Genomic DNA, 27,009 nt, shown 5'->3' with positions numbered 1-27,009 from the left:
GACCAGGGTTTCATGTCTAAGTCCTTTCCCCATACTAATCAGTTAGGTGAAGGTCAAAGGCACCTGCTTAAAAGAGAACTAAGATATAGCCTCTGCCTTCAAAGAGCTCACCATCTCTCAAGGACAGGGGAGTGCTAAACTGATGATGTGGTAAAACATCCCAGGAATGTAAAGGGCATCTAGAGGGCATTCTCGGTGGAGGGGCCTGCTTGATAAAAGCTTGGGGGCCGTGCAATTGAGGTGCAGGCTGCATTTGAAGAGCCAATGGCAGTTCTGTATGGCTAGAATATGAGGTCCAAAGGGGAAAAGAACCAGAGGGAGAGGCTGTGAAAATCAGGGTAGCATCAGATGGGGAAGGATTCAGAATGCTATGTCTAGACATTTGGGTTTTATTGCAGAAGCTGTGGAACTCCTTGAGGATGGAAAGTCAGAGTGATGGGATGTAACTGTTGTCGAAAGGCGCTGCTGCGGCTGAGATGATGGGGTGAGGGAGGCGAGGCTGGGGGTGGGGAGACAGAAGATCATTGCAGTGTTTCAGGTGAAAGAGAACTTGGGCAGCCTCAAAGGAGATGGAGAGAAGCCCACAAAGGCAGAATTGATAAGACCTAGTGAGCCGCTGGGTGGGGGGCAGGAGAGAAACGGAGGGTGACTCTAAGGTTGCAACTTGGGCACTGAATGGGTGGTGATTCTGCGAACAAGAGGGGAAGCACAGAAGAGACCTGGTAAAACTGTTACCTCCAGTTAGAGGGAGCCTGTAAGCGTTGGACCTGGGGGCAGAGGTGAGGGGAGATCCGCAGGAGTGGCTGAAACAGCCGAGGATGTGGGAGCAGAGTGCTTAGAGATGAGAACCAAGGAGGATCCCTGAGAAACATCAGTAAGTCAGGGTCAGCGAGAGGCCACAGCAAGAGAGATGGGCCAGATGTAAGGAGACAGGGAGATGGGATTTCCCTGGTGGTCCAGTGGTTAAGACTCTGTGCTTCCAATGCAGGGTATGCAGGTTCAGTCCCTGGTCGGGGAACTAAGATGCCACAAGCCATACTGTGCGGCCAAAAAATTAAAAAAAAAAAAAGAGAGAGAGAGAGGGAGGAGAGATCCTGGAGGACCACCTCAGAGAGTGATGGTGAGACCCTCCACACAGTCTGTACTGACCCATCCAGTGCGCTAGGTACACCTGTGTGCTTACTATCTAACTCTCCCAACGCCCTGGTGAGGTTGGTATCATTAGACCCTTTTTTTTTTGCAGATAAAGGAAAAGGAAACTCAAACAGTTTAAGTGATTTTCCCCAAATCTCAAAGCCTAGATGTGGCAGAGCTACTAAGAGCTAATCAAGGTCTCCAGATCAGTGGATCCCCATCACCTCGCAGTTGAGAGTCAAAGGAGAGCCAAAGGAGAGAGTGTTCGGAACGGACAGGCTGGTCATCAGTCTCACATGATGCAGAGACTGCTGGGGTCAAGGGCTGAGAAAACGCCCTTGGATTTGATGACTGGAAGTTCAGCTGTGACCTTGGAGACAGCTTCCTGGAGCTCTAGCTGCCACCCAGCTGACTGTGAGGATCAGGTGAAATTGCTTCTAACATGCTTTGCAGAACGCAGAGCCTGGTAGTCTGAAGGAGACTGGTGCTCTTGTTTTTATTGTTATTAAATATTAATAGGTTGGACCACTTGAGATTGCTGACATTTTGAAAACTGGGTGATTTCGTATGGTTTAAGCTAATCGTAAAAGGAGTGGGCTGGGGTGGAGGTAGGGCGGCCAGGGCAGGAGCGGCCCAGCTGCCCTGGGCACAGGCAGTCTCCTGGGGCTGGGGTGCCCTGCCCCCTGGTGGTGGGAAGTTGCGCTTCAGCACAGACCGCGGCGGGCCGTGGGGGGCAGGTAACCTGGTGAAGCTTGAATTCGCGGAGTCCTCTCATCTCGTCTGCTCCCCTCCAGCCATCTGTAGTCTTACCCTCTATGCTAAGTGCAGCTGGGCATGGGGGTGAACTCTCCCAGGGGGCCTCTGTCTGGAAGAATACTTCTAACTTCCAAACTAGGGTGATCCTCTCAACTAGTATCATTGAGGATCAGTTGGGTTCTATGGAGAAGCTCAGGAACCCAGGCCAGGTGGTGACTGATTAAAGAGTCAGGGCAGGCTGACACATGAACTAATCCCGTGGTCATCGCCAGCCCAGCTCCTCTGAAACCTCCCCCAGTGTCCTTGGGGACCTTTTCGGTGCCTCAGGTCTTATTTATGACAATAAAATAACAATGACGACAGATGCTATTTGTATTAATGCCATTGCTTCTGAGCGCCTCAGCTGTGTCTTAGCACCTGATTTTTCTGGTTCTTCAGTCGAGGTGAGGAGGGGTGGGTTAATATCTCTGAGACGCTCTTCTGAGGTGAGGCCCCAGATGGGGCCAGGCCAGGAGGCTCCCGGGATGGCTGGAGCTGGGGCTGAGGAGGTGCTGGTGCATCGTTTGTCCTCAGCTGAACTCCGCGTGGGGCCAAGCTCCTCACACAGGCCAGGACGTGCCGCCCTGCAGCCCCACACAATGGGTAGGGGCAGACGCTATGGCCGGGTGGTGACTCACAGAGGGAGCGCACGCCGGGGGCAAGGGGAGGCAGGTGCATCAAAGAGGCAGTCGTCACCGGCTGCACGTGCCAGGAAGTCATCTCCCTCTCCAGCTGGGGAAGGAGGTCCCCGAGGAGCCATCCCCCCTCCCCCCGCCCCGGTGGTTCTTTGCAGGAACACTGTTCCCTTCTCCTGTGGGACAGAAGTCACTGCCAGGGAACGGGGGCGGAGGAAGGGTCCGTCCTAATCAGCCCACACTGGCTGGGGTGGCGTCTGGACAGAGGAGAACATCTGACATGGCTCCATCTCTGTGTTCCTCCCTCTTTTGACCGGAAAGCACATGGAGGGTCAGAAGGGCCAGATGGAGGTCACAGGCTCCCAGGAAATGCTTTGAAGGCTTTTATCCTTTCTTTTGATCAGACTATGAGAACTTTCCAAACGTTGACACAAGGGAAGAAAAGCCTATTCTTCCTTGGGCCAGGGCCTGTGTCAGGCCAAGGCTAGAGGATGGGAGGGAAGGGGAAGGAGACGGGAGGGTGGGAGGCAGAGCCTGCCGTGACTCAGCTGGCAAGGCAGGCCCCGGACACACACACGGCCCTTTTTCTCCCACCTCAAGATTTGTGTGCGTCTGGCTCGGTTTCTATTTGTTTATTTTCTGTGGGGCAGGACAGGAGGAAGATTAATGAACAAAGACATCAACTTTCAAAAGAACCCCAAACCCAACTCCATTCTTCTCCCAACCTTGAGGGCTTACATAATCCTGCAGTGCTTTTCTTCCAGGCCTTCCTTGACACCGTCTCCTTTCTCCTCTCTTCCCCTCGCTCACATTGAGAACACTTGGAAGCCTAGAAATGCCTCTTTTCAGTCCCCACTGTGCAGCTGATCTCCTCCTGGAGGCCTCCAAGGTCGCTATTCAAGTTGGAGCTGGTATCCCAAACAGAGATAATATGGTTGGTGAGAGGAGGCTAAGTGGTAGTCTCCTGTCTCCACCAAGGCCTGTGGGAGGGATGGGACCCATCTGTACCGGGAGGGGCTCAGGCTGGATGTGGACTTTTAAAGCAGGACGTGACCTTGATAACTCTCAAGAAGGTGCATCCCAAATTGACCCAGCAACAGGTTCTAAAAGGCAGAAGGAATTTTATCCCGGAAGATATAGGGGTGGGTCACAAGCTCCCACACCGTGGATATCCTTGAAATCTGATTTGTCTTCTAAATGATATAAAAGTTTCTCTCTACTCCGTCTTACATCGTTTGTTGAATATTGGGGCTTCCCTGGTGGCTCAGACAGTAAAGAACTTGCCTGTGATGCAGGAGACCTGGGTTCAACCCCTGGGTTGGGAAAATCCCCTGGAGAAGGGACCTTCTCCAGTATTCTTGCCTGGAGAATCCCATGGACAGAGGAGGCTGGCAGGCTACAGTCCATGGGTCGCAAAGAGTTGGACACGACTGAGCGACTAACACTTAACTGTGTAATATTAACTATGTTTAATAGTTAAATAAGATTTCTCCTCAGGATCCTTGAGTGAAATTGATATCTTAGGAAGGTATGTTAAATTTAATCCTGTGGCTTTGAGCACCTCCTGGCACCCTAGTTTGAGAAATATGGAGCTAATCTGATGCTTGTTTCCACAATTAAGGAAATAATGGCCGAAGAAGTTTAAATACCTACCCAAGATCACTGTTAGTCAGAGGCAGAGTTGAAGCAGGTACCGAAAGCTCTTGTTCCCAGTCCAGCCCACTGCCTACCTGAGTTCCTGATACCCTCGCTTCGTCTCCAGGACGCTAGGCTCAGACACACACCTAACTCAGCTGTCTAAGATGTGTGGGGCTTGGAGGCCCGCCCAGCCTCCAGCTCTGAGGCCGATCATGCTGACAACCCCACTGTTGGTGCACAGGGCTCTCCCAGCACATAGCGCCTGAGCATGATGGGCAGTTGTTGGGACAGAGTGAGCTGGCACTATGACTTCCTGTTTCTAGCCCCCCATTCATTATCTGTACCCCACTGTGACTGGTTTAGGTATTCCTGTACCTTCAAACCTAAAACAATTGGAGAGTGGGGACTCTCCCTATCTTCCTAGAAACTGCCTCCCTCTCTGACCCCATTTCCAAATCCAGCATCGAGAAGCCATTTCTGGAGGGAAGACACAGGGCGGCTGGGAGGCTGTGGGGCTCAGAATGCCTCTAACATGGGCACCTTGGCTTCAGGATATGGGTGGGGATGCAGTGTGACGTAGATTGTGGAGGCCGAGCTGTAATTTGATGGATAGCACAGCATTCCTTCAGGCTTCCCCGTGGCTCAGTCAGTAAAGAATCCACCTGCAATGCAGGAGACCTGGGTTTGATCCCTGGGTGGGGAAGATCCCCTGGAGAAGGGAATGGCTAACCACTCCAGTATTCTTGCCTGGAGAATCCCATGGACAGAGGAGCCTGGTGGGCTACAGTCCATGGGGTGGCAAAGAGCGGGACATGACTGAGTGATTCACACACACACACACACACACACACAGAGTATTCCTCCATATCACCATCTTCCAAAATCACATGTCCAGGATGCAAGACAGGAGGCAGAAGAAACTTGGAGGAGAAGAAGGGATGTGCCAGACAGATGTAGGGGGAGTGAAAAGACAAAGAGGAAGGTGAAAAGGAGGACAGACAAGGGGAGACACATCTTGGTAAAACAGCCAGTGTGAAATATGAGCAGGGCAGTGCAGATGATAGAAGAGATGAGAAGAGTTGGGAGCAGGGTACAAGGGAAGGAATGCGGAGGATAAAGACCTGTCGTGCAAACCTAGAAGGAACACGAGGACAGGGCAGTCACACAACAAAGAGCATGACCACCGACCCTCGGACGCACCCTGGGTGACGGCTGTGCCTTCTTCACCCCTGGCTGGCTCCCGCGAGCCCCCATCCTGCTCCGGGTGTCCGTCTTCTCTGGGTGTTGAGCGTGAAATTTGCTCAGCAAAGGCAAGTTCACTGCAATGTTAACCTGAAGCTATAGTGGAGCGAACTTTGTAATGCAGCCAGAACTAGATACTAGTCTCAGCTCTGCTATTTATATATTGGGTCACCTGGGCTCCTTGAACCCCAGTTCCATAAGTAACTGAAGAATGCAAATTCTGCCCGGGACATCCTGGGCAGTCCAGTAGTTACGATTTTGCCTTCCAACACAGGGGGTGCATGTTTGATCCCTGGTTGGGGAGTTTAGATTCCACATGCCTTGTGGCCAAAAAACCAAGACATAAAACAGAAGCAATATTGTAAGAAATTCAATAAAGACTTTAAAAATGGTCCACATTAAAAAAAAAAAAAAAGAAACAAAACAAAACTCTGTTCTCCAGAGTTGCTGCAAAGATGAAATGTGATGTGCTGGTCTAAACTAGGCACTCAGGAAATGATAGTTGCCCTCATTCTCTCTCCTGTTTCCCTGAAGCAGCCGTCAGGAAGAGGAAGCACTCCGTGGTCGGAAGAGAAGACTCCCCGGGGGGCTCTGTGAGTGGGCATGCACCACAGGGAGGGGACCAAGTCCCTGCATCTGACCCCTGTGGGAGGCGCGGGGCTCCATACCCATGCCATGTGGCTCTTGCCCCGCATTCTGACAGCCCAACCTTTAAATCCATGATGCTGACCACAAGGCAGGAGAGTTATGGGATCAGAGTCCATCGTTGTTTTCCCACTTGTCCCATCAAGTCTCATGTGCTCTCTTCAACCAAAATGACTGGCTCCTCTCCCCTGCTGACCCTGGATCTCCTCAATGCTATACCTTTTGTTCCTACTGCTCCCTTCCCTGAGGGGCCTTCTCTTTTGACCCCCACCCCCAAACTCCCATCTGTGAGGGTCCAGATCTTGCCTTCAGGCTCAGTCCCAGTGCCAACTTTATCTATAACATACTCTCCCCTGGGTGAAACAGTCAGGTGTGGAGGAAAATCTCAACTCTTGCTTGTTACTTATTATGTTTCCTGGTAAAAAATAAGGATAATAGAAATTACATAACATTAAAATATCCTCAACAACCTAGCCCAGTGCCTCGTTGTCTTTCCAGCCCCGTTGCCTTGAGCTAAGCTGTCATCTTCCCTTTGCAGAGTCCTCCAGGATGTCATGGATCCTCCCCCTGCCCCGTGGCGCTTACCACATCTTCCTGCTTTGTGGTTGTCTCCCTTATTTCTTTGCAAGGTCCTCAAGGCTAGAATCTATATCCAACTTACCTCCATAATTTGAGTGTCCCGTTTAGAATCCGCACCTAGTAAACATTCATTGTATAAGTGCACGAACATACACCTGAGACTGCATAAATATTCCCATGCAGTGGGTGCATCATTACAGATGAGGATGTTTGGTTTATTTGCATATCTAATAGTGCTGATAATTAGTTATTGGTATTTCAGTGGATACAGGAAAGAGAAAAATCATCATAAGAAAAATCAAAAGAAGATACAAATAAGAATGGGGAGTGAGAAGGCCCCAGAGGGAGAGAGACCCTGAACCAGCATGAAGTTCCATCTGTAGTACCCAGGCCGAGAGCTTCCATATGTCCTGAGTCCTCGTGGGGGATGATTCTCAGTAGGCTTACATTGGCCGCTGTGGCTGGAGTGACTTGGGAGTACCCTCCTACTCATTTATTCACTCATAAACTACTTCTTGAGTACCTACTGTGTGTCATACATTGTGTTAATCATACGTCACGCTAATTGAGATATATTATACCTGAATCCTCATTTCAATAAGCTTCTTTGTAGTAGAAGACACATGTTATACCAAGTAGATTGCAGTAGAAGATATAGATGGAATATAAATACACACACACACACACACATATATATATTTTTTTCTTCAGAGGCTTCACTTTAAGGCTCTGGGGGTCAGAGAAGCCCTCACGGAAGAGCAGTCATTTGAAACGGGCTCTGAAAGATACCTCAGCTGTATAAAGACAAGGAGAAAGCGGGTCCAGGAAGTGACAAGAGCGTGAACAATCCCTTGAAGGCAGGAAAGCCTGGGGGTGTACAGTAGGGAGCAGCGGACTGCTGGTTTGTCTGAAGTTTACCAAGGACAGAAGAGGCAGGGAATAACGCTGGAAAGAAGGTACAAAAGCAGACTCTGCGAATGCTCCAGACTGAGTTTGGCCTCTCTTTGATACCTAGAGAACACATCATCTGTCAAACCTAAACCAAGAGCAGAAGGGATTGAGCTGAGGAGGATCTGAGATAGTTATAGTACCATGACAAATGGGGTTTGGAGGCAGAGAGGTTTGGGAGGCCAAAGACCTCAATTTACCAGTCACGTCATCTCCCATAGCTTCAGTTTCCTCATTCATAAAGTAAGGATTGTAACCTTAACACCTCCTAGGAATGCCATGAGAGTACAAGTGCTGTGTGAAGTCGTGGATGCATGTGCAATGATGCGTGATCAGAGGCGTAGCTTCGAAAGAGTGAGCCAGCAGCAGTGGAGGAAGGATTTGGGGAGAGAAAGAATAGAGACAGGAGATGAGGAGGAGGCTGATGATTCAGACAAAAGGTATTAAGGACCTGAACTCAGGCAATGAGATGAGGGGGAAGAGACACAAGTAACAAATCCACAGCATTGGCACCTGCTGAATATTGGGATGAGAAAGGACCAGAGTTTGAGATGTTATGAAACATTTTCAATGCAGTTAACTTGGAGGTTATGGCACTGTTAACTAATAACTATGGCACTGTTATTAAAACAAATTTTTTGGCTGCACCATGCATGCAGGATCTTAATTCCCTGACCGGGGATCAAACCTGTGCCCCTTACACTGGGAGTACAGTCTTTTTAAAAAAATTTTTTTATTGCAAGGTATTTGCTTTACAATATTGTGCCAGTTTCTGCCATACATCAACATGAGCCAGCCACAGGTATACATATGTCCTCTTCCTCTTGGACCTCCCTGCCAGCTCCCTCCCCATCCAACCCTTCTCGGCTGTCATGGAGCACTGGGTTGAGCTCCCTTTGTTACACAGCAAATTCCCACTGGGTATCTAGTTAAGATATGGTGATGTATACGTTTCCATGCTACTCTCTCAGTTCATCTCATCCTCTCCCTCCCACACCGTGTCCACAAGTCTGTTCCCTATGTCTGCATCTCCACTGGTGCTCTGAAGATAGGTTCATCAGTACCATCTTTATAGATTCTATATATATGCTTAATATACAGTATTTGTCTTTCTGACATACTTCAGTCTGTACAATAGACTATAGGTTCATCCACCTATTACGACTGACTCAAATGCGTCCTTTTTTTTTTTTAAATAAAAAGTTTTATTGTAGAAAAATAGAACCACCACTGTACACAGGGAAAAGAGCACAAAAATTCAACTGATAGAGAACTGAAAGTCACAACTACCCAATGTTGTTTGTGATTACTTTTCAATTTCTTAAAGGGCTTCCCTCAATTTTTAAAATAGCCTTGCCAATTTTTTTCAGCTGAAATTGCATCAAGTTTTCAAAAAATTAAGAGCCTCAGCGAAGGGACCAGCTTTTAAGATAACAAAGGTGACACCAAGAGTCTCCTAATAGGACCAATTCTACCGAAAAATTCCTGAAGCACATAACTACTGAGTCTGGTAGAATAGTAGCTCAGAGACCATCAGGGATTAGTTAGAACACTGACTCAGACGGTCCAGTATGCAGAGAGGGCAAACAAAAAAGCTGCATTTCCCTGTCAGAGGAGTTCATGTAAGAAAACCAAGGAGGTGCTAAGAAAATACAGGCAATGACTGCTCAAAATAATTAAGAAGGCATTCTAAATACCACATATTATTAGACAACAGTGTGTAGAGTGATGCAATTAGAAAACAGGCAACTTAAGAAAAAATATGGTCACAGGTCTTTAAGAACTCAAGAAAACAATCAATAGCAAACACAAGAGCTGAAAGTCTTCTCAGCTGAGGGATGAAAGTGAAAGTAAAGTCGCTCAGTAGTATCCGACTCTTTGCGACCGTGTGGACTGTATGTAGCCCACCAGGTTCCTCTGTCCATGGGATTCTCCAGGCAAGAATACTGGAGTGGGTTGCCACTTCTTCTCCAAAACGCGTACTTTTTAAAAGATGAGTAACATTCCGTTGTATACATGTGCCACAATTTCTGTATCCACTCATCTGTCTATGGACATCTAGGCTGCTTCTCTGTCCTAGCTACTGTAAAAAAGTGCTGTGATGAACATTGGGATACACGTGCCCCTTTCAGCTACGATTTTCACAGGCTATATGGCCAGAAGAGGGATTTCTGGGTCATATGGTAGTTCTATTCTTCGTTTTTTTTTAAGGAATCTTCATGTTGTTCTCCATAGCGGCCGTATCAATTTACATTCCCACCAACCATGCAAGAGGGTTTCCTTTTCTCCACATCCTCTCCAACATTTGTTTGTAGATTTTTTAGTAATGGCCATTCTGATTGGTATGAGGTGATACCTTATTGCAGTTTTTTTTATTTGCATTTCTCTAACAATGAGTGATGTTGAGCATCTTTTCATGTGTTTGTTGGCCATCTGTATGTCTACTTTGGAGAAATGTCTGTTTAGGTCTTCCACCCATTTTTTTGATTGGGTTGTTTGTTTTCCTGGTATTGAGCTACATGAGCTGCTTGTATATTTTGGAGATTAATCCTTTATCAGTCGTTTCATCTGCAATTATTTTCTTCCATTCTGAGGGTTTCCTTTGCTGGAGCACGAAGTCTTAACCACTGGACCACCAGGGAAGTCCTGGCACTGTTTTAACTATTTAGGAAACCAAGGCAGGGCAGAAGTAGAAGAAAGAGAATTCATTCACACGTGGAAATGGATGCATTTAGGATTCGTATCCCAAAGCTGCTTCATCCAGGTTGCTCTTGCCGCAGAGAGGACAGACGAAGCTCTTTGCTCAGGGCTGCTTCCCTGCCCAGCCCAGCCCTAGCCTGACAGGTACGCAGCTCTAACCTGCCCCTCCTCCACCCCTCAGGGAGGGGGCTGAAGCATCCTTTCTGGTCACGCAGTTTGGCACAGTCCTCCCCAATACCCACAGCTGTGTATAGGCGTGTTCTCTTCCATCCTCTTGAAAAGGGAACCGCAGATCCAGAGGGAGCTGGGACCTGTGCCTGGGGCTTGCTCTATCCCACCTTTTGAAAAAAGAATTTGTAAACGTCTGCGCACATGTAAACTTGGGTCCCTATGAAGTAGACCATGGCTGCAGACCTGACTCAGGCCTCCGTTTGTCCAAATCAGGGTTCTAGTCATCCCTTTACTCAGACTTACTGAGCAAACAGCAGTCAGTACTAGTGAAACAGGTGATGTGCGGTCTGTGGCCTTAAATTCAGAACTCACAGATGGCAAACAATTGTAAACAAACCGTTGCAAAACACCATGATGTTTGAAAATAGGAATGTGTACAAACTAGGTTAGTAAACTCTTGCTGGAGGTGGGAAGGTGGAGATGAACTGTTTTTTCAACAGTCAGGCAGGCTTCCAAGGGGGCAACTAACACTTGAGTGAATTTTGAAAGATAAGCTGAAGGTCATCATCCTGGTGGGCAAGGAGTGGGCAGAGCAAAAGCAGATCCAAAGGTAAAGGTAGATGTGAGGGGCTTTATGGAGCTGGAGTCTAGGATATGAGCAGAAAAGTGGCCAGACCAAAGCCAAGGAGGAGGCAGGGACCAAATCACGAACAGCCTTGAGTGTTGTGCTCACAGCAATGGGAGCCAGGAATCAGTTTTAATCACAGGAGGAGCGTGCGTACTGCAGAGCAGTCCTGTACTCAAGAAAGGCTCTGATGAATCTATTCTAGAGAATAAATGACTCATGAGCTCTTTAAAGAAATAAAGCTTAGATCCATCTGTAGGTGTGGATCAGGAGGGAGGGAGGGGTGTTTGCTGAGGGAACATGCCGGACATCACTGTAGGTGTGACTGGCCTTTGTTTTAGGGACTCATTAGCTTAATATTTGGAGTAGAAAGAAGGTGATTGTGTCTGACAGCTGAGAGCCTGCTTTTGTTTTCAGAATTCTTCAGCTACTGTCCCTGGTATCTGGCTGGGACTGTTCTGGGGGAAACAGCACCCTCTAGAGGAGACAGTTATGTATGTTTCATGTGGGGCAGCAACAAATCATTTCCAGAACTCCATGCTGCCCCCTTCTCAGGGGCCCAGCCAGTCCTGGGGGTGGAGTGTCGCAGATTTGTTTATACGCTTCTGACTCTCACTACTGTGGAGAACAAAGCTGCCTGGCTGTGGGAGGTAGCGCAATAGCTGGGAGCAGCAAGTAACAGCTGGAGGAGACAGATACAAAGGCTGGCAACAGCAGGCCCACAGTTGGAGGCGGCAGTCACAACTAGCCAGTAGCCAAAACCTCCACTGCCCAACAATCTGTAGTCTTAGCACTGGCCTCTGGAAGCTCTGGGCCCCTTTTTCTCTGTCTCAGCTGTGCTCCTCCACACAGGAGACTACAGAGGGACTCACTGAGAACATGAGATGGTGAGAATGAACTTGGGACATGTGGAAGCAGTTGCTGTAACTTAAAAGTTCTGGAGCCAGAAGACTTGGGTTCTGGCTCCAAATCCACTTGGAGCAAATGTCTCTGAACCTTAGTTTCTAATGATGCGTCTCCTACTTACCTCATGGTGTGGGGGTCAAATTACACGTCTCATAAACCGTAAAATGATATATGAAGTGAAGTGAAGTGAAAGTTGCTCAGTCGTGTCTGACTCTTTGCAACCTCATGGCTCCAGGCCAGAATACTGAAGTGGGTAGCCTTTCCCTTCTCCAGGGGATCTTCCCAACCCAGGGATCGAACCCAGGCCTCCTGCACTGCAGGCGGATTCTTTACCAACTAAGCCACAAGGGAGGCCCCCAAATGATATATAATCATAGACTATTACGTTGGGAACAATAAGCAAGACTTTCCTTAAGCCCCAAGAGCTTCCATTTCCCCAGATTATACAGGGTCTCTCCTCAGCACAAGCAAAGGGCTTCTGTGCAGGATCCCTGGATGTCATAGCATAAAGTGAGGGGATAGAGACAGGGAGGAGGCAGGCGTCCTGATCTTTTATGAATGTAGTCAGAAACTTAAAGACACTCTTTAAACCTCCCATCCAAAGCTCTAATCTCCTCTATGGAATCTCTGTAAAAAAAAATCTCTGTTCTCATCCTACCTGGTGTCAAACACTTCCAGGGACAGGGTACTCTCTACCTTTTGAGATGCTCTTTCTACATTTATTACAATGTTCTTCATATCAATCTGGAATCTTTTTCTTGGCACTTTATCTTTTTCTGATGGTTTAAACTCAGTGGTCCCGGTTGTTCCCCTTGGAGCTCAAATTCAAACTTATTTATGTTCACATGGCAGCGCATTCAAACCAAATATTCTCACATAGCCTTCATATCCCTCAGACTGCCTCTTCTCCCAAGTAAACGTCTCCATTACCTTCAACCACTTCTCACGTGATTTGGTTCTGAAGACCCTCATGTCCTGATTGTTCCTTGAGACTCAATACTGCAGATGTGAGATGAACAGAGCAGACTCAACTGAATCCTTATTCTAGATACTTTAGTTCAACTCAAGTAACTCACAATCGCACTGCTTTTTTGGCAACCAAAACACATAAGTAACTCACATTGGATTACTTTCTGCTAAAATGCTTACATTTACTTTCATGGTTCTGCTTATGAAATCACATCTTTCCAATTGCAGAACTTGCTCAGATAATTTTTGGACCCAAATATGTGATTCGATGTTTATTCTTTTTGTTATATTCGGCCCACTCCTCTGGCTTCTTTTCGATCTGTCCCAGCTATGTGTCATCTGCATGATCAATGGCCATGCGTTCTAAATTTTTGAACAAAATTAGTGTTAAAAACATTGACTAAGGGCAAGACCAAAGATAAAGCTCTCTGGTACATCATTAGAAAGCTTATTTCAGGCTCTCATGATCCACTCAACAGTAACACTGATTTTTTATTTTTAAGTCATCCAATTAGAGAAGCATTTTGTTCATTTGTCTCTATCCCCAAGGACATAACGAGAGATCTTGTAAAAAAAAAAAAATCTTGCTTAGAAGCACTTTCTCTATTGCATTTCTCTGATGTGCCAAATTAGTAACCTTGTCAAAGAAGAAAATTAGGTTAGTGTCATTTGACTTGTTCTTAGTAACCCCATGGTGGGTCCTACTGATAAGTGCCTTTCCCCAAGCCTGCCCAAGTATTCACTATCTTAATGTTCCATTCTAGAGTCTTATCTATGGTCTACCTCTTTGTAGTTTGTGAAATGCACTTAAATTTTCTTTTTGAAAATTAAAGTCATGCTCACTCATCCACAGCTTTCTAGCACTCCTTCTGTTCTCTAGAACCTGTATTAGATTCCCCTGTTCTTCAAAATCTTCTATAGAAGTTTCATTTCTTTCAAGAGTTTGAAGGTCAAATGAGAAGCATGCTAACATGTAAACTGTGAATGGTACACAGATGCAAGTTTTGTGGTGACTGTTTCTTTTATTAATATTACTACTATTGAGTACTGAATGGGGCTTTACTTGGGCCCTAAATAAGAATTTTTCAAACTTCAGAATTACAGGGTCTCCTTCTCCGAAATAGACATGTCTTGCTGAGGAGTTTCATGTGGATGAGTTCCAAGTGGGCAGTGTAAAATGCACTGCTGGCTGTCTCTGAATATTCTTGGATTCTTGTCTGTTGGTGCTCTCTAACTTTGTGTCTACTTGGGTGAAGCTCCAATACTTTGGCCACCTGATGCAAAGAACTGACTCGTTGGAAAACTCTGATGCTGGGAAAGACTGAAAAGTAGGAAGACAAGAGGACAACAGAGGATGAAGTGGCTGGATGGCATCACTGCCTCAAACCGAGTTTGAGCAATCTCCGGGAGCTGGCAATGGACAGGGAAGCCTGATGTGCTGTAGTCCATGGGGTCGCAGAGCCAGACACAATGAACAACTGAACTGACTGGGTGAATATATGAATGGGCCTAGATAATTTAGAGTTTTCCAGCAATAAGGTGATGGAAATACAGGCCAAGGGGCAGTGTGCAGAAGGCTAAAATGCAATGGGACAGACTTCTGAGAATGGAGAATGTGATGAACCTCTCTGTGTTCTCCAAGAAGAAACAAACTCCCCACAGATCAGCTGCTCCTTCCCAGAAGGTCTGGCTGGCAGATCTCAAGTCCAAGGACTCAATTTATTATAATTCTTTCTCTGCTGGAAAAGTACAAGTTATTCCTTGGGCAGAGGTGCCAAGCACCTTGTGTTAAATGAGTTGTCTCCTATTTCAGAGTCTTGTCCCACTTTTTACTATCAGGACAAACAGCATTCCTGAATCTGAACTTGAGCACACATAGTTACAAGCTAATATATACTCCCAACTCTCCTACTTCACTCAGTCAAGACAGTTTTGCCACCTACAATCTGGCATCTCTCCCAGTCCTTGGGAAAATGGCCCAGTGCTGCCAGGAGGCTTCAGTTTGATGTTTTTCCTACCCCATCGCTTGTTTACTTTTGCTCAGTTCTGTCTATGCTCTTTCTGACACCACTCCAGACCCAAACCTAGATAATGCAAAAAGATGATGATAATAATAACGACAATAATAAAAAAGAGTGAAATGGGGTGGGTGCTTAGAGAACATCTTCAGGGGTGGAAGAACTGGTAGTTTCTGCTGTCTTCTCAGCTAGAAGAGTATTTTAGTATCACCAGTGCACTGACGTGGAGGATGGGGAGAGAATGGAGAAATTAAGGGCATGTGTGTGTTCAGGGGGACTGACCTGGAAGGATAACAATAGGATAGTCTTTCTTGCTAGTGTCATTCAAGATGGTAGAGAGGGATCCTATTTCAGAATTAGGGATCTTCACAGAACCAGTTTTGTGGTGAAAGGAGACCAGTAGAGCCCTCTTTAGTCCCACTCCTACCTTCAAGAACTGGGAACTTATATCTTTTTCTTCTCTGCCTCTCCTAAGAATTAAAAATATCAGACTATATTGCAATTGTTTGCTTTGCTGAACAAGTATCTTTCTTACTAGGCTGTGAATTCTTGGAGAGCAAGGTTGCTGTCAGATTCATTTTTTACTTTCCAGCACCTTGCACTACAGGGTCTGGCATGTTGCAAGTGCTCAGTAAACATTTGCTAATAGGAGAACAGATCAGTGGCGCTGAAATGAATACTTCTTCTTCCTTCCCATTGGGAAGGGGCTGGCTGGGAGTCGGCTGGACTTCTGCCGTAACTCTCATTATGCTGCCTTGCTCTCTGCAGATGGCTTCGGTTGCCAAGGTGTATTACAGCCAGACCACTCAGACAGAAAGCCGGCCCCTGATGGGCCCAGGGATCCGGAGGAGGAGAGTCCTCACAAAAGATGGTCGCAGCAACGTGAGGATGGAGCACATCGCGGACAAGCGCTTCCTCTACCTCAAGGACCTGTGGACCACCTTCATTGACATGCAGTGGCGCTACAAGCTTCTGCTCTTCTCTGCTACCTTCGCAGGCACCTGGTTCCTCTTTGGTGTGGTGTGGTATCTGGTAGCCGTGGCCCATGGGGACCTGCTGGAGCTGGGCCCCCCGGCCAACCACACCCCCTGCGTGGTACAGGTGCACACGCTCACCGGGGCCTTCCTCTTCTCCCTCGAGTCCCAGACCACCATTGGCTATGGCTTCCGCTACATCAGTGAGGAGTGCCCACTGGCCATTGTGCTTCTTATTGCCCAGCTGGTGCTCACCACCATCCTGGAAATCTTCATCACAGGTACCTTCCTGGCAAAGATTGCCCGGCCCAAGAAGCGGGCGGAGACCATCCGTTTCAGCCAGCATGCAGTCGTAGCCGCCCACAATGGGAAGCCCTGCCTTATGATCAGAGTGGCCAACATGCGTAAGAGCCTCCTCATTGGCTGCCAGGTGACAGGCAAACTACTTCAGACCCACCAGACCAAGGAGGGTGAGAACATCCGCCTCAACCAGGTCAATGTGACTTTCCAAGTGGACACAGCCTCTGACAGCCCCTTCCTCATCCTCCCCCTTACTTTCTACCACGTGGTGGATGAGACCAGTCCCTTGAAAGACCTGCCCCTCCGCAGTGGTGAGGGCGACTTCGAGCTGGTGCTGATCCTGAGCGGGACAGTGGAGTCCACCAGTGCCACGTGCCAGGTGCGCACCTCCTACCTGCCGGAGGAGATTCTTTGGGGCTATGAGTTCATACCCGCCATCTCGCTGTCAGCCAGCGGCAAATACATAGCAGACTTCAGCCTTTTTGACCAAGTGGTGAAAGTAGCCTCTCCAAGCGGCCTCCGTGACAGCACTGTACGCTATGGAGACCCTGAAAAGCTCAAGTTGGAGGAGTCGTTAAGGGAGCAGGCTGAGAAGGAGGGCAGTGCCATCAGCGTGCGCATCAGCAATGTCTGACGGCTTGGAGTCCCACCTCCCCATCCCTCTGGTTTCTCTTCTTCTTGTGGCTCCTGGGTGAGGGATGTTTGTTACCCAGGCTTACTGGGGAGCCCCAGAAGCATACTTCTCTACTTCCTCTTCTTTATCCCAGAGGCCATCTGGAGTCCACGTTTTTCCTCCCTTCACCTCACCCTACTTTGGCCCCAAGATGCACAACTCCCTTAAGCCAGGATGGGGGAAGGAGAGGGAAGATTAGGCTGAAGTGGCTTAGAAGGCCTCAGCCATGCTTGGAGACTCACATTAGGAGGGCCGTGCAGCTGAGTGAATTGACTCCCCCCCACCTCCCACTACCACCAATGCCTGGTACTTTGAGGCTGGAGCCCCTCCCTCTCTATCTTCCCACTTACCATGTTATCTAAGGCAAGACTCTCTCTCTGATGGGGTATGTGCCCTCAGAAATATAGGTCCCCAGAATAATTTTTCTCTACCAAAACCTGTGGAGAGAAGCCAGGGTTTTTCATGGTGTAGTTTACTTTCTGTTGGCAACTCCTGACTCTAACCTAGGACCTTGGTCCCCACGGTTCTCCTCTTTCTAGTTTCTAAACTGGACCCTCTCTTTGGATACCCAGTTCCTACACAGATGCCCTCTACTCCCAGGGACTATAAAGCATAAAGACACAACCACCACACCTGAACCCAACCTGAATAATGAATTCTTCACTGTGGGGTGATTAACGCAGAGCTACTGTTTAAGACCTGGAACCTATCCTCCAGGCAGACCTGTTTCCCATAAAGTGATGACCTGCCCCAATTCATTCCCCTGGAAAAAGTCCAATGCCCAGGCCCCATAGAAAGGTCTGGAAATAATGTTCCTGATTACACTGTCCCTGGCTTCCCTGATTCTTTCCTGCCCAGCCCACTCTCCCCTTAACCCCAGCTCTGAAGAAAGGGAGGGAAAATGCAAGGGCTTTCCTCTTTTAACACTGATGCTTGACTAAAACTAGACTCACAGGGCACAGAGTTGCAGGAAAGTTAAACCAACCCACCAAACGGGAGGAAACATTCTCAGATTTTCAGACTGCTGTATACAGCTTCTGGGAACAGGCGTGGCTTTATTAAGGTCTGAGCAGAGGCAGAACTCTGGTTGGCAGACACTATTCACCGTTACCCCTCCCAGTGCCCTTCTGAAAAGTGCCAGCTATTCTGTTAGGCAGTGCTGGGAGGGGAGGAAATTACACCTCCTGATCAAATAACTATGGTCTCCCTCAGCAGTTCCCGAGACAGTATAAAACGAGTATCAGTCTCCTCTCTTCTCTCTTCTGCCATGACACCAGTTTCAGGCAAGTTAAAAGGCATATTTTACGAGATCAGACTCAGGCCATTCCTTGTTCCCTGATGGGGACTGTGGTATGAGGTCAGGAAGGGTGTATGGATGCCAGAACTTTCTCTAAAGCTCCAAATCCCAGGAGTGCCCCCTGTTCTCATTTAGGTACCAAGGAATACTCTCCCCCACCCCAGATGGATTTGCATAGAGTCAATGTATGAATCAAGTGGCAATTTATTTAAGGTAGACCAGCCAATTGTTATGGGTTTCCCTGATGGCCTAGATGATAAAGAATCTGCCTGCAATATGGGAGACCCAGGTTTGATCCCTGGATCAGGAAGATCTCGAGAAGGAACTGGCAGCCCACTCCAGGATTCCTGCCTGGAGAATCCTATGGGCAGAGGAGCCTGGCAGGCTACAGCAACACACACACACACAACTGTTACACACTACACACTTATACAGAATGTGCATCTGCATCTGTGTACAGAGCCTTACAGAGAAACCTACAAAATTTGGAGAGTGGACCCATGGTTGTCATTTACTACAATTGCCCGAGATCCTCTTATATTGATCTCTCCTTGAATTCGACTAACCCTTCATTCTCCACTTACTGTAAACTCCCCCCATTACTCCCTAGCTCTCAAGCAAACAAGAACCAGAACAACTTGAAAACCTGAGACAGAAAATAGAAGGCAAACAGTCACCTTCTGGGCTCTACACTTTATTCCATGTTTGACTCACCTGATTTCTTTCAACGTATAAGGGCAAAGAGCACTGCATTGTGTGTGTGTATCTTCTTATCTATTTGCAAATTATCCCCCATCTAGTTTCTTCTGCACAGCTGCTTCCCTCCTGAGAGAAATGCTCTGTCTATTCCAAGCCTCCAGACTCCTCAGATTCTTGGATAACAAAATGGAACACTTTCTGAGTTATTTCTTTTTGATTCTCCTGCACAACCCCTGACTTTGCTCCAAATTGCACTTTAAACCATCCTTTTGATACAACCTGGCTTATAAGCCCCATCAGAGAACAACACTCCCTTGCCCTCAACCCTAAGTGGTTTTCTAGACTCAGCCCTCTGATCTGAAATCATCTTTCAGGCTATCAGGCAAGCTTTAGAAGCAGCCAGGTCTGGTGAGCAATGGGATCCCTGACCACACCAGCCATGGACTTAGACTGCCAGGAGAGCACTGGGCACAGATCTTAAGGGAGGAGATTTCAGAGGATGGGTAACATGACTCATGTGGGAGGATACTCAGGATGAAAGATGAGAAAGGGTGGTACTGGGGGGACCTAGTGAAATCGATGAAACCCTTGAGTCTTACTTGGGCTAGCAGACAAGAAGTAGGTGGAGGGCTCGGGGAATTAAGCTATGATAAATAAATGAAAGATTTATCTAAGAAAAGAGAAACAGAGATGATAATATATACACACACACACACACATATATAGAGAGATGTATATAGATGTATATAGGACCAAATATACAGAATGTACAGAAAGTATTCAGAGAGCTCAGCATGGGGGCAGACATCTTGCTGTGGTTTGGGGCGGGGGGGGGGGGGGGGGGGTGGGTAGCCCAGAACTTAGAGCCAGTGATCCTGATTTCAACATGCAAAGCCTGACAAAGGCTTTCAGGTTTGATGATGGGAAAGGGAGGGGTGGAAGTTGCTCTTCGGAATAAAGAGGTATCCACTGAGGCTCCCGGTAAACCCTGTGCTGCTGAGAGGACCAGGAGGAGGGGAGACACGCCGTCTATAGAAATCTGGGACGGTCTGCCACGCAGCCTGTGTGTTTGCATGCCTGGTGTCCTGTCCCTGCGGCACTTAAAAATCCTGTTCCCCTCTCCATTTCCCTGCTGTCATGGGGTGGGGCAACTGCAGCGCCAGCCCCAGGAGGTGATGGCTATTAACTGAGAAGCTGAGCACTTTGGTGTGTCAGAGGCGCTAACGGGAAGCCTCAAGCCTGGAACCTAAATGCCAGGACTAAAGAGCTGCTGGACCCAAGATATGCTCAAGGCAGAGGCCCAGCTTTCTGTGTGGCTGCAAGCAGCCCAAAGAGAATGCCTTCTGTGCTGGAAGAGTCCCAATTCCAGCATCTGTGCATGGGGCAGGGCATGGTGCTTTAGCTTTGATGGGAGAGGCTTCTGAAATCCCTACTTTGTGCTCCACCTCATTACCTGCCTAACCCCTTAACCCAACCTCAGCTAGTAAGACCATCAGGGATTTCTCTCTGAGACCTGAGAAGAGAAAAGAAGCCAGTTATACTACTGCTACAAGTTAAGGACACTGCCCCCTCCCAAGGCTGCTACCCTGGTCCTTTACCCTTGCTAGTTAACCTAGCTTATTTGTAACATAACATAACACACTACCTTTGCTGTAAAATGAGTCTGGGCTTCAGGCTCAGTCATGGCCGACTCTATTGAAATCAGAAATATCTAGGGATGGCTTTTCCATTCACTGCATTGAAGACTAAACCAGGTCAAACGTACCTAGGAAAAATATGTGGGTTTTTTTTGGTTTATTTTATTTTTTGTCTGTTCAGAACAAGTTACTATTACTAAATAAAATGGCTGAATCTCTGTTCTTCGCTCCAGCTTCTTTTGGAAATCAAAACCAATCCTGTTTATTAAGGCCTGAACCCACCAGCTTTCCTTTGGGAAAGAAGGGTGGAACTGGGCTGTGCTGGAAGAGCCGCTGACAGCATGGTCAGGTCTTTCTCCTTTAGTGTTACCATCAGTCCCCCAACTCCTTTCCCACACCTCCCCTCATTAACTTTAGGATCCTCTAGCAGACACCTTTTACAACCAGTTTTAAAAGGATTACAAAAAAGTTAAGACCAAGAAATCTGAAAACTGTCTCAGCTTAATCCAGGAAAGTCAAGCTGCTTTGGAAGCCAGGCATTGCCCCTTTTAGCCAGTGATCATGAACCCACCTTCCCTGCCACGCTACCATGGAGTAGTTCCTTACACATCCTCAAGGCTCTATATGCCTATTCATTTAATCCTTAGGTATTTCTTGCCCCAGTTCTCAAAGAAATGCGTTTCTCTTCTATGCTTATCTATCAATAGCCTGAAAAAGGCTTGGCTGTTAATATCCAGTCCTGAATTGAAAAAACAGACCCCCACGGTTACTGACTCTTGTTCCCCAGAAAAGGAAGGACAGAGGGAGAAGACTGGGTCTCTTACCATCATCACTAAATACTTATCTACAACATTTAGGAAACACTAGGTTTTAGGGATAAGTCATGGGACATGGGGCTTCCCAGGTGGTACTAGAAGTAAAGAACCCACCTCCAATGCAGGGAATGTAAGAGACTCCGATTTGATCCCTGGGGTTGGAAAGATCCCCTGGAGAAGGGCATGGCAACCCACTCCAGTATTCTTGTCTGGAGAATCCCATGGAGTCTGATGGGCTACAGTCCATAGGGTCACAAAGAGACAAAACTGAAGCGACTTCATGTATGCACACATACAGGAAAGATATATAAGATATGTGAAATATACAGACCCATAACATTTGAAGAAACTTGCCAACTTGTGAAGAAAAAAAAATAAAATAACAAGTAGCATATATTAGGGCCAGATACACCATTAACAATATGTTCTAAACAGTGAGATCTCTGTGGGAAACATTCCGCAAGGATGGGCACTAGGCAAGGGATAGTATCAAAGTGGTGTGGTTAAAACACATCTGACATAGGATTCAAGAAAAATCAGCAAAAACTGAGTTCCTATTACAAGAAGCGTACCATCCAAGAGGCAAACAAGACACGGTGCATACCATCAAGGTACACAGATTTTTCTGACTTTGTACCTGCTATTCCTTCTGGGGACTCTCCGTACTGCCTGCCGACTCCCATGCTCACTCTCAGTAGGCAAACCTGTTAAAAGCTGTGACTGCATCATGCACTCCTTTCATCACACCTGCAATTTTGCTACTGTCCGTTACCTGACTAACATCTGCCTCACTCACTAGACTTGCACCGCCATGTGACTTTAACTGCGATCCTTGTCAGTGTTGGGTCACCAGTCAGCCGGGCATCTAGCACTGCACCTGCACGCATGCATGCTAAGTCGCTTCAGTCGTGTCCAATTCTTTGCGACCCCATGGACCGTAGCCCTCTAGGCTCCTCTGTCCATGGGCTTCTCCAGGTAAGGACACTGGAGTGGGTTGCCATTCCTTTTCCAGGCGATCTTCCTGACCCAGAGATTGAACTGCGTCTCCTGCATTGGCAGGTGCGTTCTTCACCACCAGTGCCACCTGGGAAGCCCACCCGCATGTGTGACGCTCAAAGCTGGAGAAGGAAGGATGGAAAGAAGAGGCAGACAGGTCTGTGCTTGCACCGAAAGACAAGCAGTACATAAGTAAGTGAGGCGAGACAGGAACCTCTGTAGGGAGGACAGCATGAAAAAAAAGCATCACAGTTAAGAAAGCAAAAGGTATATTGAAGGAATGGTTAATAAACAGATATAATCAACAAGGACCTACAGTATAGCACAGGGAGCTGTACTCAATATTCTGAAGTAACCTACATGGAAAAAGAATCTGAAAAAGAATGACAAAAATATATATGTGTGTGTGTGTATAAATGAGCCACTTTGCTGTACACTTGGAACTAGCACAACAGTGTAAATTAGCTGTACCCCAATATAAAATAAAAATTATATTATAAAAAACACCCTAGAACAGAGGGCTTTCTCGGTGAATAGGTTTAAAACACAAGATAATGGAAGGATTTAATATCAGGTTAAATAGTTTTATATTTTTTTTCTACAGGCTTGGGAGCTATTGAAGATGTTTGAGAAAGGAAAGCATCTAATTAAAATACTGTTTATGAATAACAATCTGGCAGCGAATTGAGAACCAGGAGACACTAAACCAGTTAAGAGACTTGCAAAGCCTTAGGGGAAAGGTAACTGCCACAGATCCTAGTGTAATACAAGTGTCAATACTGTTATTAAATTGAGCTAGTGAAGTCTGGACTAAGGTGCAGGATGCTGAGCACAAAAAGAATTAGAGACAGACTCAAAAGAAATTACAAAGCAGGACATATAAGCAAGATCCAGACAAAAAAAGAAGGGAATTGAATTAAGGCACCAGCAGGAAGCAGATGCTTACACTTAAAGGGCTAACTGGACATGATTTAACAAAGAGATTATCTGCAAAGGTATGGGAAGGGTCAGGGTTGGTGAAGCACCCAGGGACTTGGAACAGCAGGAAGACTGTGTGTGTGCCTAAGTCGCTTCAGTCAAGTCCAACTCTTTTTGACCCTATGGACTGTACCCCGCCAGGATCCTCCGTCCATGCAATTCTCCAGGCAAGAATACTGGACTGGGTTGCCATGCCGTTCTCTAAGGAAGCCTTTCAGTTCAGTTCAGTTGCTCAGACGTGTCCGACTCTTTGCGACCCCATGAATCGCAGCATGCCAGGCCTCCCTGTCCATCACCAACTCCTGGAGCTTACTCAAACTCATGTCCATCGAGTTGATGATACCATCCAGCCATCTCATCCTCTGTCGTCCCCGTCTCCTCCTGCCCCCAATCCCTCCCAGCAGCAGGGTCTTTTCCAATGAGTCAACTCTTCGCATGAGGTGGCCAAAGTATTGGAGTTTCAGCTTTATTTAGCATCAGTCCTTCCAATGAACACCCAGGACTGATCTCCTTTAGGATGGACCGGCTGGATCTTCCTGCAGTCCAAGGGACTCTCAAGAGTCTTCTCCAACACCACAGTTCAAAAGCATCAATTCTTCAGCACTCAGCTTTCTTCACAGTCCAACTCTCACATCCATACATGACCACTGGAAAAACCACAGTCTTGACTAGATGGACCTTTCCTGGCAAAGTAATGTCTCTGCTTTTTAATATGCTATCTAGGTTGGTCATAACTTTCCTTCCAAGGAGTAAGCATCTTTTAATTTCATGGCTGCAATCACTAGTCCTAAATCTGAAGGGACTGTCATTGAAACCTGGGGAGAGCTGTAGCCAAGGGAGAGGGCTCTGATTTCAGCGGGAGCCTTGGCCTTAGGTAGAGGAACTCATGCCACTGCCAAAGTTCTGCTAATGCCTGCCACTGGCCTATTCTAATGAGAAACCAGGGGGCAAGGGAAACTATGTGATGCTGAAAGAACAGGGAAGAATAGACAGAGAGTGGACCTAAAAAGCTAATGAGAGCATACACAGTACAGTAACCAAGGCCAAGGTCCTCACTAAGGATGCTAGGGCTGAGGTATGCATGTGTGCGTGTTTTCCCTAGCCACTAGTTCTAAAAAACTGGAAACCAAGAGACAGACAATAAAAGGGAGAACTAGGAAGGATTGTAAGTAATAGTTCAAGAGGTAATGAACAGTGGAGCATTTGAAAAAATGGAGCTTTTCCAGGGAGAAGTGAGAAGACACAACTCCTATGCCCAATGCAAAAAGCTCAATATGGGGTCCTTAGTGCCATGATACTTCTGTCTCACCCAGAAATGGTAATGCTGTCTAGAATTAGCCTTCTCTAACCTACTCCCTTCTTAAGTCCCACAAACACTATCTATATCTCGCTTTGATCCAAACTTAGTTTCTTCTGATTAGTTGTTTACTGTTTCCTCAATTCCCCAAATTTGGTGCCTTTTATGCGTTTACTAGGTTAAGCTCTATACGGACAAACTGATTGAGGCCTTTCTGCCACACTATTTAAACCAACCCAACCAAAGGAACCCCTTTCTCCCTCTGGAGGATTAACTAAGTTAATCCTCAGACATCTACCTCCCATATCCTATACCTCCTGGGACCAACCCTCACTTATCTTTCACTGGCAGAGGAAAATAACAGAGATAAATCACAGTGAAAGAAAATATCAGAAAGATTCAAACAAGAGATCAATAAAGGTAAGCAGAGGGGAAATTAGATATCATATTTAACATTCTATTTGCAGGTTAGCCACACAGTAAGAATACTCTGGGCCATCTGCTTTTGAGTTCCAGCTCTGACACTAGCTGACTATGTGACTGAGGAACATTACTTAACCTCCGTAAGCCTTGATTTCTTCATTTGTGAATGTGGGACTATCTACCTCACAGAGTTAAGTATTTAGCGTGACAATGGACATACTGCAAATAAGTTGTCAACAAAGTTGGCTATTAGAAATCATCATCATTATTTGAATGGTGCTATTGCATTTATGGCTACTTAATTTCAAAAAAAAAAAAAAAAAGGCTAAAATTAATTATTGGGACTTCCCTGGTGGCTCAGTGGTAAAGAATCTGCATACCAATGCAGAAGACACAGGTTCCATTCCTGATCTGGGAAGATCCCACAAATACTGAATGAAGTTCATGTGCCCTAGAGCCTGTGCTCTGCAAAAAGAGAAGCCATCACAATGAGAAGCCTGCGCAGTGCAACTAGAGAGCAGCCGCTGCTTCCACAACTAGAGAAAAGCTCACGCAGCAACGAAGATCCAGCACAGCCAAAAAAAAATTTTAAGTAACTATTAATATAAGCTATATAGTTATACTAAGGCACAGATAATGACAAAGGGATATCAGAATATGAATACAGGCTGTGTGAGATTAAGACAGCTCATCCCAAGAATAAATGTAAATTGCATGAGGGGTGAATGGAGGGTAATCCTGGGAGCTGCATGTTCGGACTAGATGGAGTCATCTATTTTCCTTATGCTAGTATAGAAGACTTCCCCTAGGAAGTAGGATCAATCTGTAAAGTCAAGAAAGTCAGCATTTACTGAACACGTACCATGTGCCTAAGACTGTAGTATGTTATGAGTAATTTTTAAAAAGTAAGGATAAGATATAACCCCTAACCTCAAAAACCCTACAATCTCATTGAAAGGGTTATGAATACAATATAAAATAAATGATGAAATTCCAAAGTGCAGACTCTAAGTTCAATAAGTGCCCACAGAAGGGCAAGAGATCATGGGTTAGATTCCTTGGTGAGAAATTCATGGGAACAGGGTTTTGGAGTGGGATGGGTGAAGGGGGTAGAACTTGAAATAAAGGATATTTCAAAGAGAAAAGGACTGGGAGTTGGAAGCATCCCCAAAGATGCCACTCCAGAGGTTCTGGTATGGGTAACCTGGAAAATCAACTCAACGTGTACCGAATGCCTTAAGTCTGGTAATGTGATATTCGCTGAGGTACAGAAAAGAACAAGATAATCTCTTTTCTCAAAGAACTCAAAGCGACCTGACAGAAAACTAGGAAAATGAAACCAAAAAACAGCTATCACTGACAAATGCTATATTACTGGACAGCAGAGAGGAGCAGGAGCTTCTGTGTGAATGGTTTTCTATAACTTAAGAGCCCCTTGGCCTCTGCCCGTCTATCCTCACTTAGCGGAATGGCAATCTAAATCACACTGCCTGATGAAAAAGAGAGCTGAGAGCCAGGATATGCTTTCAGGAGTTAACACATGAGCCGGAGCTTGAAGGGTTAAGTACTGACTGGAGAGGAGACGGCAACGTTGACAGAAAGAACAGCAAATACAATGACACTGAAGTATGAGGGCATGACATATTTTAGGAATCCTACGAAGCTTCCCGTCCTCCCTTCCCGTTCCTCCACCAAGCGTTGTCGGATTAAATATACAGGCTGACCAGTTCAATTCAAATTTAGATAAACAATAATTTCAAAACATATGTCCCAAATATTGCACACACTTTGGGCCTCCTTTCAATTCATCCCAGTTCGGCTCTCTGGTAGCCCACAACCCGCCTCACTCCCGCCCCCCGGCCCCCGGCCCGCGAATTACCCTCGAGCAGGAGAGAGAAAGCGTGGGAAATCATCA

At 46.7% G+C, this 27,009-nt stretch overlaps 1 protein-coding gene across 1 annotated transcript in view; it reads left to right on the top strand.

Moving 5' to 3' along the window:
- KCNJ10 (potassium inwardly rectifying channel subfamily J member 10) overlaps positions 1-20,807 on the top strand; it is a 33,876-nt gene extending 13,069 nt beyond the window's left edge. Inside the window, exon 2 of the mRNA XM_020885269.2 lies at positions 15,774-20,807. Within this exon, the coding sequence (XP_020740928.1) occupies positions 15,774-16,913 (1,140 nt within the window). The 3' untranslated portion in view covers positions 16,914-20,807. The remainder of the gene's footprint in view (positions 1-15,773) is intronic.
- The last annotated feature ends 6,202 nt before the right edge of the window (positions 20,808-27,009 follow it).

Source organism: Odocoileus virginianus, chromosome 5 (genome assembly GCF_023699985.2).
Source record: "Odocoileus virginianus isolate 20LAN1187 ecotype Illinois chromosome 5, Ovbor_1.2, whole genome shotgun sequence".
Taxonomy (NCBI): Eukaryota; Metazoa; Chordata; class Mammalia; order Artiodactyla; family Cervidae; genus Odocoileus; species Odocoileus virginianus.
The sequence above is the reverse complement of the archived record's forward strand: the minus strand, read 5'-3'. Positions and strand labels throughout refer to the sequence as shown.